Source organism: Oryzias latipes, chromosome 23 (genome assembly GCF_053564925.1).
Source record: "Oryzias latipes strain Hd-rR chromosome 23, Olatipes_Hd-rR_3.1".
In the NCBI taxonomy this organism is placed as follows: Eukaryota; Metazoa; Chordata; class Actinopteri; order Beloniformes; family Adrianichthyidae; genus Oryzias; species Oryzias latipes.
Window position 1 is genome coordinate 19,421,111 of NC_136259.1, and position 16,995 is coordinate 19,438,105.

General features: G+C 40.1%; 1 protein-coding gene across 1 annotated transcript; it reads left to right on the top strand.

The window, feature by feature from the left end:
- The first annotated feature begins 4,794 nt into the window (after window positions 1-4,794).
- btg1 (B-cell translocation gene 1, anti-proliferative) lies at window positions 4,795-11,524 on the top strand. Its single transcript, XM_011491160.4, has 2 exons — window positions 4,795-5,253; window positions 7,440-11,524. Exons 1-2 carry the CDS (start codon window positions 5,109-5,111, stop codon window positions 7,841-7,843), a joined length of 549 nt encoding a protein of 182 aa, XP_011489462.1. The 5' UTR covers window positions 4,795-5,108; the 3' UTR covers window positions 7,844-11,524.
- The last annotated feature ends 5,471 nt before the right edge of the window (window positions 11,525-16,995 follow it).

Here is a 16,995-nt window from a genome sequence, read left to right on the forward strand (position 1 = left end):
CTGCATAAAAATCCATCTTTAAGTCCACCTCTAGTTGGATGGAGGTTCATTTCTCACCCTGCTGCCTTTGGGTTTGAGATGTTAAACATGCATGATACTGACGTCAGAAGTTCAGTAATAATAAAATGGATGTAGACCACTAAAAGAAATTTGCATATTCTGTACAGGAACTCAGTGGACTTTACTTCCTTTGAGATGCATGACTCATTGTTGTTCTTTGCGTCTTCTACTGTTTGGTGACACAAATCGAGCTCTTAAATGGCTACAGAGCCAGATTGAGATCACTAAAACTTCAGGAGTAACTAGATTCCACCCAAACGGATGTGATTATAACAGAACGTCTCATGATTTCACATGTGTTTCAGAAGTTTTTTAGGCGTGTAGATTGTTTCAACATTATGACCACAGATGTTTTTCTTTAAGCATTGAATTAAATTTATTTTGTAACAAATATTTAAAGAACCAGAAAAACATTAAGGGAGGGACTTGTGTAGTCAGATAATCACAGGATTAATATATTTTTCTAATTCCTAGAGCTAAAACAACAAGTAGATGATCCGAATAGTGAGGCATGGAGGTGGAAGTGTGATGATATGAGGTGTCCTTAACACAGAAAGAGTCAGGGGTTTAAGTTTATCAGTCAAATTCACCACAACTGTAATATAAAAATGAAAATATGTCAAACCTATTGAAACTTTTTCTAGTTAAATGAAATATTTCGCATTTTGCATCAGTTCCGATGAGTTTGTTCAATTCCACTAAATTTTATCTGATTTGAAAAAAATTAAATAAATCCAACAAAGAACTTTTTTTCATTTTAAAAAGAAAATTTGAGCAACACAGACGAGGGAAAACAGGATTAAATTACATAAAAATCACTGCTGTCATATCCACTGAGAAGGATTAAAAAATAAATAAATACAAGTGGCCATAGAAAGTAGTGAAAAGTAAAGGATTTAAAACTTTAATATTAAGGGTTAGGGTTAGTAATCAATTTTTTAAAACCGTTTTTGTTTCATTACATCTTTACTAGACCGAAAAAAAAAACTAAACAGGATAAAAAAGTATGAATTTGGTATACAAAAGGACTCAATAATGTTAGTAATGTGTTATTGATGTAGCAAAAGGTGAACTTATATCTCGTAAACTGAAATGTTGAACTGAAACATATACAGCCGAAACAAAGAGTGCACTGTAAGGCTGTGAAGCAGAGACATCCAGGCCATCTGTATCGCACTGAAACCTTCCATTCTGTTGTAACATGGGTGAAACTGTAACTGCCTGTGTATTTATAGCTGGGGGGTGGGGGTTTTCCATATGCAGGAACTCCTATATGATCAGAAGATTTCCCTTTGCTCTGTCACTTTTAGGAAAAGGAACCAAGAGTGTTTTTGTGGGAGCCATTATCCGATGGTCATTTTGGATCAATTCGCACATAAATTCCAAATGTTATCTTCCTGTGTTTCCAATCTGATATTAATGAAAATAAAAAGTGATATTTTGAAGTATATTTATTTAAAAAGTAAAGGATAACACAAAAATAACGTTTGAAACAATAACGCCAGTATGTTTTCTGTGTGTCCCTGCTACCACTGCAGCAGACTCGCTTTCAGCGCCTTCTCATTGTTGCTTTCTTTACAACTTTTTCCATGCGTTATTAGCTTAGAATGTGCTGACATGTTGGACAAACCTTTGTTAAATACCATTTGAAAGGTGTCACCGGAACAGCTGCTCTCAAACTCTTTTGCTCCTTAACCTCTGTCTGCCAAGAGAGCAGCTGCAGCCTAAATGTCGGCTACATGTCTCAGTTGCAAATACTGCAAGATATTTACGGTTCAAATAAAACAAAAGCCTTTCTGACTGAGCTATAAAACAGTTTAGAAAACTGGCAAGTATTGGTAACTAGGCAAAAAAAAAGTGTTTTTCTGTGCGATAAGGAAACATTTTAGATTATAAGCTAGTAAAATGAAGGTTTTGGCACAAAAGTAGTAAGAAAAGAAAAAAATAAATGTAACCACTGGCTTTAGTTGATTTTAATTACAAAACTTTAAATGAAATAATGCCTTTATTTGTAAGATCAATGTCAAAATATATGATTGCCTGTAAGTTTTCAGCACTGTATGGGAAAACGTTTAGAACTACCAACACAGTTGAGAGGCTATTTAAAAGCTGTTCAAAGAGGGTCATGAAGTTGACAGCATGATTTAAATCACTGTCGCACTGATTGCAATTGTATTCACAAACGCCGGTCTAAAGTGTGTACATGTGTCTGTACGGCTTTACGTCGGCGGCTGAAACTCTCTGCAAACTCCTGGGTTCTCTGATTGCAACGTGATTGGAGAGCTCAGCAGGTCATCGTGACTGTGTCTGCGGCAAACAGCCGCCTGTACTTTTCCACTGGCTTCCAAAGAGTGCGTAGAAACTGGCCTCTAAAAAAGAAAAACATCACAATGTTGCCACCTCTTAATCTGTAACGAGGTCACACAAGGTGTGCTTTTATTCAGAGGACTCAGACCCCTGCTGCTGGGGATTTGAGCACGTCCCTGTCTGGACAGTCTTTTTGCACAAAAACAACACAGTGGGGAAAAGTGATGTGCTGAACACACTCTTTATCTTTCATAGACACACCTGTCTGTTTGCTTGGTTGATATGAAGCAATAAAATCATGCCTTTGAACATATGGTATCATAAATGATTTAAAAGATAGGGAAGCTAGGACAACTGTCTTGTGCAACATTTTTTTACAGTTTAAAATTATTATTTTTTTATATATTTTTAAATGCAATCATCTTCAACACTGACTCTATACATGTAAATTACACGAATTACAGACTGTTTATTTCTCAGCATTGATCACATTTTTCTTTACTCTCTATTCTAATTTGAGGGTTTTGTCGGAGGGATAATAAATAAAACCAAACAATGCTCTGGCCTTTAGGCACTGGACCAAACTTTGGAGACGGTTAAACCGCAGAGATGGTGAAACAAACCAAAGCTGGGGGTTGAGATGAAAGAAAGAGCAACAGCTGGTTGGCAGGTGAAACTCCTTTTGCCCTAGAAGACATGTTCAGACACATTTCCTCACTGCAGATTCTCTCAAAAACACAGACCCGTTCTGCTAGATGGATTTGTGAAAAGGGGGGTTGTGTAAACTGTGTTTACTGTGAACAGGACTCCCCATCTGATTTGTGCGTGTGTGTGTTTTTGTCAGTGTTTCACATGTGTACTATGATGCAAGTTTCAAGCCCATCAATTGTTGAAGCTTTCCCTTGGCAAAACGTAGTCTATTTAAGTGTACTACAATTATACTTAGGCTATGCTAAAGGTGGGACTGTATACTTGAATTTGACTTTTTACATACCATCTATAGCCTATATCGTAAACTTAAAATGTTGACAGTCAGTCTGAAGAAGTATTCAGTTAGTACAATTCTGATTAAAGTGCTCTAGAAAACCCAATGTAAATGGATTCTCACTTGATTGGCAAATATAGACCGTTTGGACATTTTTTTATGAAAAAAAAGTATTTTAATTTGTTTTTCATAAACCATCCTAGTTTTTCCATCATCAGAACATGGTGGATTCATAAATATTTTTAGCCAAATCTTCACATTTATTAGGTTGTTACCGTACATCAGGAAATCAGTGACGGCATATTTGTAGTTTAACGGGAAAAAAAAAGAAATGTAGTAACAATCTACACTTTAAATTGCTTTTAAAGTCCTACTCTGATCGTCTTTTAACCTGTTGTGAAAGTGTTCCCAGTGGTCATTTGATTCTGATCACACTGTTCTTAGCCAAAATAAAAAAGACCTGTGTTGTTTTCTAGAACACAGTTTCTGCAGAGCAGCAGAACTTCATTAGAAATTCATCTCTGAGTTGTGGGCGCAGAGTAAAACCACCCCTGCTCTCCCACTAGCTTACAGCTCCTCACAATCCCAACCTAACATAACTGTTGCAACACTAATAGGGAGCAAGATCGGAGCAATCCAGCCGTACAGTTTAGATCCAGATTCCAGCTTAAGGAAAACAAAGTCGTACATGGATCAATCTGTCTGCATGTGGATGCATCAGAATGGAGAGGAGCAGAGAGATTAAGGCACCTACAAGTTTTTTCCAATGGCATTTTTTTTGTGCTCCTGATTCACAACTAATAAAGTAATACTCATAAACGCAAGTTTAAACTTAATGTTCTATAAAAATGTCTTCCACCATGAGAAAAATACCACAATAACATGTCAAAAACACCAAAACCCCAATTTTCATCAGAGTGAATCTTTAAAATCCAGAGCACTATAGTTTGCTACTATATAGCTTTTGAGTAGGGAGGGAATTTCGACATCCTTTTTTATAGTATAGTTATACTAAAGTATACTTAATAAAATGAACTTTAAATACAGTACTTTTGCTAAAAATTTCTACAAAACATTTTTATATATTTTTTAAAAAATACGCATCTAAATTGGGAATTATGTCAGAGCACTTTTTTTTTTTTAAATTGATAACGTTTTTCTTCTTAAGTGAAACTTTTAACAGTGTCAACTGTGTGTTTGTTTTGCACATTTTTTGGTCACTAGTTTCTCTCTCTCTCTCTTTCCCATCTCACTCCCCGTATTTCCGACAGTACAGGAACGCACCACGCTTTCTCACCAAGCGCCACTGTTTATTTTCGGTCCGTGACGTCAGCGTCCCACTCCTCCTAAATGTGGCTCGTCACTGCGTGTCGGGAGCTGTGATTGGTCAGCCGCAGAGGGCCGTCGCTCCCGTGTCACACTCATTGGTAGAGAAAGGAAGCTATAAAAGCAGACACAGGGGGAGAGAGGTTCACTCCAGAGGAGAAACAGCTGAGAGGGCCGGGTGAGGTTCCGCCAAGAGACCCCAGCCCCCCCGCCATTTATTTACCAACAACGGGCGTCTATTTCCTCAACGCTGAAACCGTCCTTCCACGTCAGCTTCCCTCTACCTCGACTAATAAATGCCAAGAGACATCACAGCAACGCCAGCAGACAAGGACCCCAGCTCAGAACTGGACGCAAAGACGATCCGTAGGAAAAATACGTAAAGAAAACAGCAACAAAAGCGCACGGATCGTCGCCGTGGCCTTTCTCAATGCATACCCTTTGTGCGCGAGGAACGATGAAACCAGAGATCACCGCCGCCGTCGGATTTTTGTCGAGATTTCTGAGGGTGAAAGGACACGTAAACGACCGACAGGTCCAAACGTTCAGCCAAAGCTTACAGGACATTTTGGCAGGTAAGGAAACCAGGAAAAATATGGCTTTGAAGCTCCTGGGATGTAAGTTAAATCTTTTTTTCTCACAAAAAAACCTCTATTCACTCATTCATCATTAGTAGTGTGCGTCAGGATCGGGCAAAGTTGGGTTTTGGGAGAATTGAGAAGCCTCTCTTTGTTCTCTGAAGTATAACCGTGACGCGCAGCGGTGTTTGCGCACGGCCGAGAGCGGAAAAAAACATTAAAGAAGGAGGGGGTTGGGTATCAATCCCCCATTCTATTGAATTCAGTAATAATTACAAAAAAATCCAAAGTGGGAAATATAATTAAATCGAATAAATGGTCCTGCTGCGATAAAAGGTGGGGGTGGGGAAACAGCCGCTCAAACGAGGAAGTGCGCCTCGCTGATCAAGATCTCAAGCCTCCTGTGTGTGTGTGTGAGACGGCCGAGGCCGCTCAATTACGTAATGCATTTGAAGAATCTGATCATTAATAAATAACAGTACTTCTACTTTAAATATTACTGATTCGTCGCGTTTAGTATAGATTTCTTGCCGTTTAATTTTTTTTATTTTTCCAAAACTAGTTCCGTTTTGGAGTCGCATCCACACAAGGAAACCTACATTTTGCGCAGTTTGATTTGTGCGCACTGCATGTCGTTTTTGATTGATGTCACATGTTTTTTAAGAGTTTCTTACCGTCAACACACTCAAAGCTCTAAAGCTGCCATACATCTGCTTCAATGCGTGCTGGAACAGCAGATGACCTACATAACCTATGCAGGGGCCTCATACGTAACCGATTATGCGCTCATCTCTGATCAACAACAAGTTTCTAAGGCGGAAAAATACGTTTTTGTTTGGACGTGGAAATGTTTAGGCGTGGAAAAAGGTGGTTGTTGGTAAACAAAGTGCTTAAAATGCAACTTTTATAGGTTTTGAACATTTAACAAATATAATCCGTTTTTTTCTCTGTTCCCCCCTAAATCTAAGTGTTTTTATGTTTGGAAGCGGCGTAGAAGAAAGGTGGGGGCCGTGCCTTTTGTTTAGTGCTGAGCAAGGAGAAACGAAGGCTAGTCCCTGGATCAGATTGCAGCCATAATGCTTGTTAGTCAGAGCCGGGATCCCTTACAGTGAACGTTTTCATATGGAAAATAACCAGCGAGCTCTGGTGGCCTGAACGCGTCCTGGCGTGATTATGCGTTGGCGTCAGCTGCCGCGCGTAAACAACCCTCTTTGGTTAAACTCTTTAGGTTAAGCGCACACTGGTCCGCTTACTTTTCCCGTTGCGCCCCCCTCCTCCCCCCGTGTGTCCTCCTTTTTAAGAATAGGCCCGCTGAGCAGATCATTTCCCAGCTGCTGCGGGGTTTGTCAGGCTGCTGCCATTGTGGCTCTGTCTCAGGCTGAAAGCCCATCCAGCCCCCTGCGCTCTTTCATGTGTGCCAGCCCCATCCATTAGCATCTGATGAGGGAAAAAAAGGGGATGGGGGGGTGTTATCATGCCATGCGTACAGGTGGCCTCCAGGCTACACACTGACTTCTTTCAAAGTTCTTTCCTGAGTCTAAAAGCAGTCACTATCACCAGTCTTGTAGAGGAGTTAAAGGTTAGAGCTGTAAAGTCACTCATTTATGACATTTTATAGCCCATGGGTTGGTTACCAACGAAACCATAACCACACGAGAATACAGTCATTGTGCGTCAGAGGTTTCGCTGAGAACTTCCACAAAGACCTAAAAAAACAAGACGCTCTCCCTTTAAGAGGAGGAGGTACTTCCCAGATGGCTGTCTGGGGCGCTGGGTGTTTTTCGATGGGAGGGATTGTGCAATTCTATGACAATTTCCTGGTCACGTAGCCTCGGTGTGTTTTAGGCTGGTTGTTTATGGCTGGTTATCAGGTCTGTAACAGGTGCTGGCTGGTTCTTTATCTCCAAAACACAATAACTCCTTAGCTGGGAAATTTATTTTAGACAAAATATGACACTTTGGGGGGTTTATTGCTGTCTTTTCAGTTATTATTATTATTTTTCTTTTTTACAAATTAGCCTCGATCATAAAAGCTATCACTTTTACAATAGTGTTCAGTACATTAAATCCAACCTTTATTGTCACATTAGTTTCTGGACTTTTGATCAGTTTATGAGATAATGGCTTAATTTTTAACACTGGTCTAAATCTCCATATTTTTTTTGGTCTTTGTTTCATTGCAGAGCAATATAAGCACCACTGGTTCCCAGACAGGCCCTGCAAGGGTTCTGGCTACCGCTGCATCCGCATCAACCACAAGATGGACCCTCTGGTGGGGCAGGCGGGCCAGCGCATTGGCCTGACCATCCAGCAACTCTACCTGCTGCTGCCCAGCGAGCTCACGCTCTGGGTGGACCCCTTCGAAGTGTCCTACCGCATTGGCGAGGACGGCTCCATCTGTGTCCTATACGAGTCGCAGCCTGGTCCCATCGGAATGCCAGTGTCGGCCACTGTCGGATGCCCCTCAGGAAACGGGTCGGTGAGCTCCATGGTGGACACTCGCATCAGCTGCAGGGATGAGGTGAGGGTGCTGGGCCGTACCAGTCCCTCCAAGACCTACAATAATATGATGACAGTGTCCAGTTAGAGAGGGACGCCGTCACCCCAGCCAACGTTTGTCCAGGGTCGCGTTGCCGCTGGTCAGATCATGGTGAGCCTTTTTAAAGCTAAGAAAATGAAATTGTGAAAGAAGAAAAAAAGCAAAAGAGAAAAACAAAAACAAAGGATGTGGCCTATCATCCAGGTGATGGAAACTTTGTAGATTTTTTTTAACCCTCTACCCATAATCATCTGTTGTGTTGTCATTGGATCAACCAGACACTCCGTTTTTATTTAGTTTAAAAAAAAAGGACTTTGTTGGAAAGGAAACTGTTGGGGCAGCTAAACCAACCAACCAACCAGGAACACCCACCCTTGCCACAATGGAGACTGGCTGCCAGCCCTTCCCCACTCGACCTACAACCAACATTGTGATAAGCTCTATCACTGAAGGGGCTACAAGCATCACCTTTGCACTTTTTCTTTCTTATGGTTACTATGGGTACACGTTCAACACATCACTTAATTGTAAGGATTTGTTTTCCAGGAATTTTCCATCCATTCAGACAGTTCTGTGGCTTTGTCGGTTTGTTTTCCGGATGGGGAGGAAGGTAAGGTTCAGGCGTCGCCTGTAGCAACCCAAGCTCAAGCTAAAGAAGTATCCAATGTTCTGATTTTATAGAAAGCCCCCTCTTTGGACCACATGGGTACATTTCTTTATCTTGCAGCTTCTGGAAAAGGGGCGTTCAACCTTAGCTTCTCTTCCTCCCCCTTCCAATCGAAAAAAAACGGTGAGCAAATGGAATGTGTTGGGACACCTGTTACCTATGGATACCAGTGTGTCCAATTGCACTCGGTCCCCATTACCCATGTGTGTGTAGCTTTCAGGGGGTAGGGGCTGCCCCACCACCCCCAAATTTGACGAATGTTGTTGAAGTTCACAATCAAGTTCCTGTGTTGTTAAAGTTGCCCCCATTTTCCGTTGCCACTTTGTCGTCCCTTGCATTACCAAAACTCAAGAGTAGCAAAATGGGGGGGCGTTTACCCAAATTTTACTCGCGGGGGCCCAGTTGGAGTTGTTATTGAATGCACTTTGACGTGAGATTGTGTGGGATGTGTACTTTTTAGTGAAAATCGCCTGCATTCCACCCCTCTGATGTCACACAGTTGTTTTTCCAGTTCTCCACGCTGTAGCCCTGACTTGGGGGGGTGGGGGGGTGTTCCAGCGGTGGATTTCCAAATCTTTTGACACTGTACTTGTGAACACTTCAGTGCTGGTAACGTTAGGCTAAGAGTGATGCAGGTGGTATGTTTAGAAATCCTCTGTTCATATGGCACCACTGACTTTGGCACAATCAGAGCAGAGCCGCAACCCTCCAGACATGCCAGTAACAACTTTTTAAAATAAAATATTTTCCGATTTAAGAACATTTTCAGAGTTTTTAACAAAATCAAAAAGGAGGTTGTTTATTCTAACTGGCTTTAACTCACCAGGCCAGGGCTGTTATGTATGATGGGGATGCTTCTTGTGACCTGGAGGTGCACTGCCTTAAGGAGCCCCTGGCCAGGAGTGCCCCCTCACCAGCCTGGCAGCTCCAACACTGCTCCTTCAGGGGCGTGTGCCTAAAGTGCCACATATCACCCCCTTAGCTCAGACCTCCTGTCCAGCCAAAAGCAAGCCAGCATGCTGCAAGCTGCCCCCCCCCCCCCCCCCCCCTCCTGGGGATTCAGGTAGACTTAATGTGACACATATCATCATTCACCACCATGGGGAGATGGGTAAGGACGGCTGCGGTGGGGAGCTGGTGTGGGAGAATGGGGAGGGCCAGGGCCGGACTCCTTTGTCCAGGGCAGCTAAAATCCCTCCAGCCATCCCCTTTCTTGACTCGTATGACGCCCCCATCTCAGCCAGAAGCCCTTCAAGCTCTCACAGCGGTGGTGGATAACCAGCACACAAGCTTGGCATGCTCATGCTGCACTTGGGGTGGGGGGGGGTGGGGGTCTAATGAGATACGAGGAACGTCTTAGATGAAGGATTGAGGGTACTGGGCCGTTTTGTTTTCATCTCACTGGATTGTGCTGCACTTGATTACTGAGTTTGAGTAGCAACTTTGTTTACATGCATTAAAAAACACATACAATGCGGCGACTGTCTGACGCGCCCCCCCCCAACTCCCCACCCCGTTTTGTCTTTGTGGGGTTGAGTGATTAACGGCGCGATGAACAGATGCTGGATCGGCTGCGGGTGTCGCTCAGGCCTTAGCCGCCGGCCAAATCTGTCACGGCAGGCTGGCTTGTTGCTCATCACAAGACCTATTGGTGTCTAAGCTTCGCTAAGCCTGAGAGGATCATGGGTAATATAGCTATAGACTGATACACTGCAACCCCCCCCCCCCCCCCCCCCCAACACACACACAAACCTCCCACCCCTTTGCCGCCCTGTTCTCTGCTGATACTCCCTTCAGCAAATTAAAGAGCAGTGATTCCTTGTTGGCCAGATGAATTTGAGGTTGCTGGGGAAATCTGAGGTTTTTGTTGATTTTTTAAAAAAAGAAAAAAAAAACAGGCACCAGTTTTTCAAAGATCGCACTGCTTCATTATAGCTTTGTAACATCGCCCGACACGTTTTGAGGTTGATCTATATTGCATCTCTCCATTCTCTTGATGTTTATTTCTCCTCTGCATTCACACCATGAGAGATTTTTCTTCTATTCTGATCGCACTCCCTTTTAACCGATCTCAGTTGATAAATTTGACAAATTCGAAGCAACCCAAGTCCATTTAAAAACCTATCACCCCCCTCAAAAGAAATGGGTTTTAATATTTGAATAGAATCCATTCAACTTGTGCACATGTAGATTACCTAATTGTCGTGATTGCTTTTAATATTCAAAGGTAAAATAGCACATAAATGCACTAAATGTCAAGTTTTGAAGTTGTGACTTTTTTAAATTTCTTGAGGAGTCTCTCCTGGAATGTAACGCCAAACTCAGGCCTCAGACATTCAATAAATAAATCCTCTTATGGAGAAGCATGTTAAGACATGCATCTGGAAGGGAACAGAGAATTTGTCCTTATCAATAGTGTCATCTTTGATCGGTTGAATTATTGACACTTTCACATCGGACGTGTTTTCCATATTCTAGAATGTAATGTAACTGTACAACAAATGGTAGAGTGCATAGCATTAAACATGGAAAGTGCCAATAATTGCTATGATGGGGTCTTTTATAGATGTGCTCCGTATTTGTTTCACGTAATTCATCTTTTAACATGGACAATTCTTAAGTGAAGCCATCTGCGATGGGAGTGTTGGCAAGGACCAATGGTTTTTCTTGTTTTTAAACGGTAGTTTCCATGACCAGTAAGTCATCACTTATCCTTTGTTTTGTTTTGTTTTTTGCTTTTTTCTCCCCTGTTTTTATTTCTCTTTTTATCCCATTTATTATTTTTTTCCCTATTTACATATAAAACTAGAAAATGATTTTAAAAAAATCTGAGCTTACCCAGGAAGAAAAGCTGTATCTTGTGATTTCATTGTCAGTACATCTTTATCGTGTTCAGTTTCTTTTTCCTTGGGTATGTTGTGATGAACAGCTGTAAATTTGTACAGTTCAAGTAAATAGTGCGGAAGTTGTACAGATTTCTATTTTTTGGAAGAAAAGTTGTTTTTTGTTTTTTCTTTTTTGTTTTTTTCTCTGTAATAAAGATTTCCTATCTTGGCATCATATTCCCTGTGACATGTCATTCATTTTCTATTTATTTTTATATAAGTATCACACATGGTGCTTTTATTAACTACAAAGATCAAAATATATTTGATTTATCTGAAAAAAATAGTTGTTTTTTTTTAGGTCCCAGTCTAATCATTTTTCCCAATGGACTTTTAATTATGATTATGCTGTTTTTAGCCAAAAACCAAAAGTTCTGTCATTTATTTTAGGACAGTTTCTGCAAAGCGGCAGTAGCTAACAAGAGTTTTGGGCGGGACTGGTGACCTTGAGTAAGCCATCACAAATTTCCCATCATCCTTTTATCCTTTCCACTCACCCAGTAGCTTACACCTCCAACGCAGCAGAGGATGAGGAAAACAGACATGCATTAATCTATTTTTTTGCAAGTGGATGCATCAGAATGGAGCAGAGCAGGGAGCGTGTGGCCCGCCCAGCTACAGCATTTTCTACGACATAAATATAATCTTTTTCAAATGGTGCTTTTTTTCATCTGCTCCTGATTCACAATGGTTTGAATGAAGAACTACTCAGAAACACAGTTTTAATCTTAAATCAAATAAATGTCACAAGAGCATGTTAAAAACACAAATTGCATTGGAGTGGATCTTTAATAACTTGGTAGACCTCTTGTATAAATAAACTGAGGGGAATTTGAGGCAGCTCTTTAAATATTAAGCATAATTTTGTGTATTAAGATCATCTATAAGCTAAAGGTTCAGCTTTTTTTCATCACCAGAGCAGCAGTAATTACAGCTCTTAATTTCAGCTTTAACTGCGCAATATATCACCAAGTTTTCCCCTTTTTCTTTCCTGCCTTGACCAACAAATCCAATCACAGCAAATCCAATTGCTTGAGCACATGATTTATCTGTGAGACGCCTGGAATAAAACTCCTTGTGCCGTTATCTTGGAGCTGCCAGCAAATCCTAGTTTGCAGAATGAAAACAAATGAATACAAAATACCTGCAAACCTGGAATTTGAGGAGCCCAGGTTGCTTAGCAGCAGGCATGAAGACACGTCTGTGTCTCAAAGACAACAGAGCCAATGACAGGATGTGACTGAAGAAGAAAACATCTAAGGAGGAAGTGAATAAAGGAACCGTTTCTCTGGCACATAAACAAAAGTTATCAAAATTTTGCAATATTCCTTGAGCAAGCTATGGTTTGAGCAAGCTGTTTTGGTTCACATAGAATAAAAGACAAACCACAGGGACTTTCTTTGTGTTGAAAAACATGAAAAAAACATTTTAAAAAACCACCTTGTTCATGACAGAGAACATGTACTTTTCAATTTGGATAAAACTGAACTCAAGTGCGCGTGATGATTCCCTTTTGTTCCACTTCTGCAAGCGCCATCAGATAGTTTTTTTATAAGTGTTGCATTGGAGATTCAGCCTGATGAAACAGCGGTGTAATAATATCTGCCTCCCCCTTTTTTCTTCACATAGCAACAGAGGTCACCCTGTTGATCTGGTTTCAGTGGAGGTGTGACTGATGTTTCTTAAAATAAACAAGTCAATTTGTTCTAATTCTACATAATCACTACCCAATTGGTGACAAAGCAGGTAATACAATTCACAGTTTTTATGTTGCAACTTTTAACACAGTGGGTTTCTGCCAACAGGGCAGACATCTGGGACCTACTTTTTTTTTTTTAAAGCAGAAAAAAAAAATCGTATTTAGGCCTCCTGCGGTTCATCTGTGCTTATTCTCTATAAAAGGACAAAGGCTGTGCTTAAAAAGTTCTGCAATTTTTCTGTGATTTCACCTGACTGGCAGATTTTGAGCCTATTTGTGGAGCTGCATAACTTTTACTGGGGTAAAAGCGGTCCAGGAAAACCTCATTTAGGAAAAAAAGCACCATCAGTTAATGGAACAAAAACAAGAATCTAACAGCAGCTGTAGTAAGATATGTAATCCTGCTCATGAATTCAGACTGATGAGATTCTGTGTTTCATGTGGGTAGGTGCACAATTGGAAGAAGCCAAGGACAAGTTGATTCCTCTTTAAAACAGATCCCTGCCCTGCCTGCCTGTGAGTCTTTAGGGCATTAAGGCTGCGCCAGCTATCTCTGCTTCCCTTCTGGGCAGAATTCATCCTTGACACAGACATCTGCTTTACCCTTGCTGCAAATACCCCTTCCAAAAGTGTACAAACAAATAAAAAAGAAGACAGTGTAGACAAAGACATGGATAGGGCAGCCTACAATGCTGATGCAGTTGCAGCAGGTAATGATACGTCCAATGATACAACATTGGATGTACATTTTTAAAATCAGATTTCTAGTTTATGATAGTAGTTTAGAAACATTCTACAAATCTCTGACAAATTGTGCCATTATTATTTCAGAATGGGAAAAATCAAAGCAGAAAAGCACAATGGTGTGAGTGTGATGATATGGGCTCAAGGAAGTAAAGTTTCTTTTTCTAATTATTTACTAAAAATGTAAGTTTTTCAACAATTTGGGAAATAGATGTCTGTATTCTTTTCTAATAAATTTTGAAGCTGATTTGGTCTCTTTAATTTCAGTAGTATTGAATTTGCACTTTAGTTTTTCATTATTTACAAAATAATACTTAATTTTACTGCTTGGAGTCATGATTCTCATGAAATTTTTAAACCAGAGTAGACCATTTCAAATGTCAAAGAGTCAGTAGAGGTTAAACTTTTTTTGAACTTTTAGTGCAGATTTGTTTCACTGCAGACTCGACTGTGACAAAACCACACCTTTAAAGCCGTAGAGCTTCCAAGAAAAGACACAACTATTGTTTTAAAATGTCATTTAAAGGAAAAATGAACTCAGTTGAGATTCTCTCAGTGGACAGCTATTTTAAAAACATTTGTTAATTCAGTACAAAAAATAAAATGTAGACGATCAACTTTTACGACTAAAAAGAAATTAATAATAAAATCTAATAGGAATTCTTCATTATTTATCCGAGCTATTGAATTCAAAACAAACCTTATCTACAATCTTTGTTTTTTCTGTTTTGCAGTTTCTTCTACTTGAGATTCCTCTCATATCAGCCTCTCTTTCAGTTCTCTCCAACCACCTGTGTCTATCTTTATACTTCCTTCTCTAAGCTCCTGGTGTCACAAGTCAGCTAACACGTACAGAAAAAGCAACGAACAGCAGCAGGCCTTGTTGGGGTTCAGTGTAAGACCTCTCCTTTCAAAGGAAAAAGCGGTGTATAAAGATGTTCTAATAAAAAAAGTCTCAGCTGATTATTTATTATATTTGTTGCAAAGTTCTGCTTTATTACCAACATCTAACTTTCTTTATGGTTCATAGATTCTTATCCACTAGATCTTTGCGGGGTTTTTTTAGCAGGACCTTGCTCCCCAAACTGGAGCGGAGGAATGGATTCAAACTGCCCTGAATAAAAGCCAAGATAAGAATCAGTGTTTTGACAGAAAAAAACGTCTTTCATAATAAGGTTAAAGTCAACCCTCTTGATTAACTCTGCTTTTACGTGTAAACAGGAAACCTGGCTTTGGTGTTTACAGGTTTTCAGACTGAAGGCTAAAGTAGATTTTTGGATATAAACCTGCTTACTCAACCATTTTCTTCTGCTGCAGAGGGGTAGGGGGTGGATTTGGACAAATGAGATGACCTTCTTTTTTGGACTGTTACTGATTTCAACTTCTGTTTTAACATATGTCCCAAAACTGTTGGCAATAACATCTTGATAGCTTCAAAATGCAAACTTCATGGTCTCTTTTCTGCAGTTTTGAAGTACTTTAACTTTTATAAAACATGGGAGCAACTCCAAAAAAAAGACCCCTCTGATCATCTATTGATCTATTTTTAAAGCGTTCCCAGTGGTCTTGTAATTATGATTATGCCGTTTTTAGCCAAAATCCAAAACCCTGTGTTGTTTTCTAGAACATAGTTTTACAGAGCGGCAATAGTTAATAAAGATTTTGCTTCTGCGTTGTGGGTGGGACTTTTGGCGTGGAGTAAGCCAGCACTTCTTTCCCATGATCCATCTGTTTATACTCTCTCCTGCTAGCTTACAGCCTCTCACAACTCCAAACTAACATAGAGCTATCCAGCCGTACAGTTTTCAGGCCGATCCTATCTCAGACGAGAAAAACAAGGACATGCATAGATCCTATAAAGGCTTATAAACACATTACTAAAACTCATTGATGTCTTATAACTAGACAATTAAGAATCCTTATAAAGTGTTACCAAATGTTTGCTTTCAGATTTTCTGATAATAAATTCTAAAAATGCAACAAAATACTATAAAAGCTTGAAAGAACCTGACCGTCATGACATAAACTTTGCTTGATTCACTCCATAAAACAATGAGAGGCTTTGAGTGAGGCTAAACACTTCTGCATTTCTAAAAAACAAACATTCTGGGGGAATTCAAAGCGGGAAAAAGTACATCTTGAACCTAAAAATCGCTCTTAAACCTACACAAATCATGAAACAGTTTCTGTTTGTGAGGTCTATCCCACACTTGCGAGTCAGCCAAACAACGTCCATATCAGTAGGCTCTGCCTTCTAATGATAAGCTAACATGCTAACCACGGCTGATCTCTTCATCCGTTAGTGTTCCTCCACATATGGTTATCTGAAAGTCAGCGGTGAGACATGGAGGCAGCATATTCCTGTGGTCAGCCTCTCCCAATCAGTAGGCAGCACTCTCCAAAACTCAGGCGGAAGGAGAAAATGAAAACTAGCCAACTAAATATAGTCTGGCATTGAGGCTCAGCAAGAAGCCCGGTCTGCAAGAGGTCTGGCCACACACACAGAGGCGCAAATGTTTACAACATACATATGGAGAAGCAGATTTACTTGGTCTGAACCTTGAATGGTAAATGGACTTACAATCAGTTGCACACACCTTTAAAGTGTGTGGGCGGTTAATGCATGCAAACAAATACAGTTCACTTTAATAAACTGGAGACATTCGGCTTAAAGGTCACTTGGATCGGTGGCCATTAGCTTTTTGCTGACTGGGAGCAAAAATCCCCCCCAGCAAGAGGAAGCGAGGTGGCAGCCATTTTATTAACATCAGAAAATAAGGTTAGGATGCCTCACTGCAAACTGATACTTAAAAAGACTTAATAGCTAGTTGTTAGACATCTGAGATATGTACCAGGTTTTACATTGTTTTGACTTATTTACACTTTTCCAAGCTTTTTCTCAATGTCAATTATTTTTTGTCTCATTAAGAGCTAGGATCTAGAAACAAGAACATTTTTATTAAAGTTAATTAATTTATTTATTAGTACAAACTCTTGATAATAGTAAAAAAAAACTTGTAAGACTCAAGAAAAACAAATTAAACTGTGATTTGTGGTTAAGTTTTACAGATGTTATTTTAAAGTTCAATAAATGTTGATAAGACTGGCATTCATTATTTTGGAAACAAAAGTAAAGATTCATGTTTTAAGAATAAGTGCTAGTTTTAAATTTTAGTAAGATTTATTAAGATGGGCCAGCTTTTAC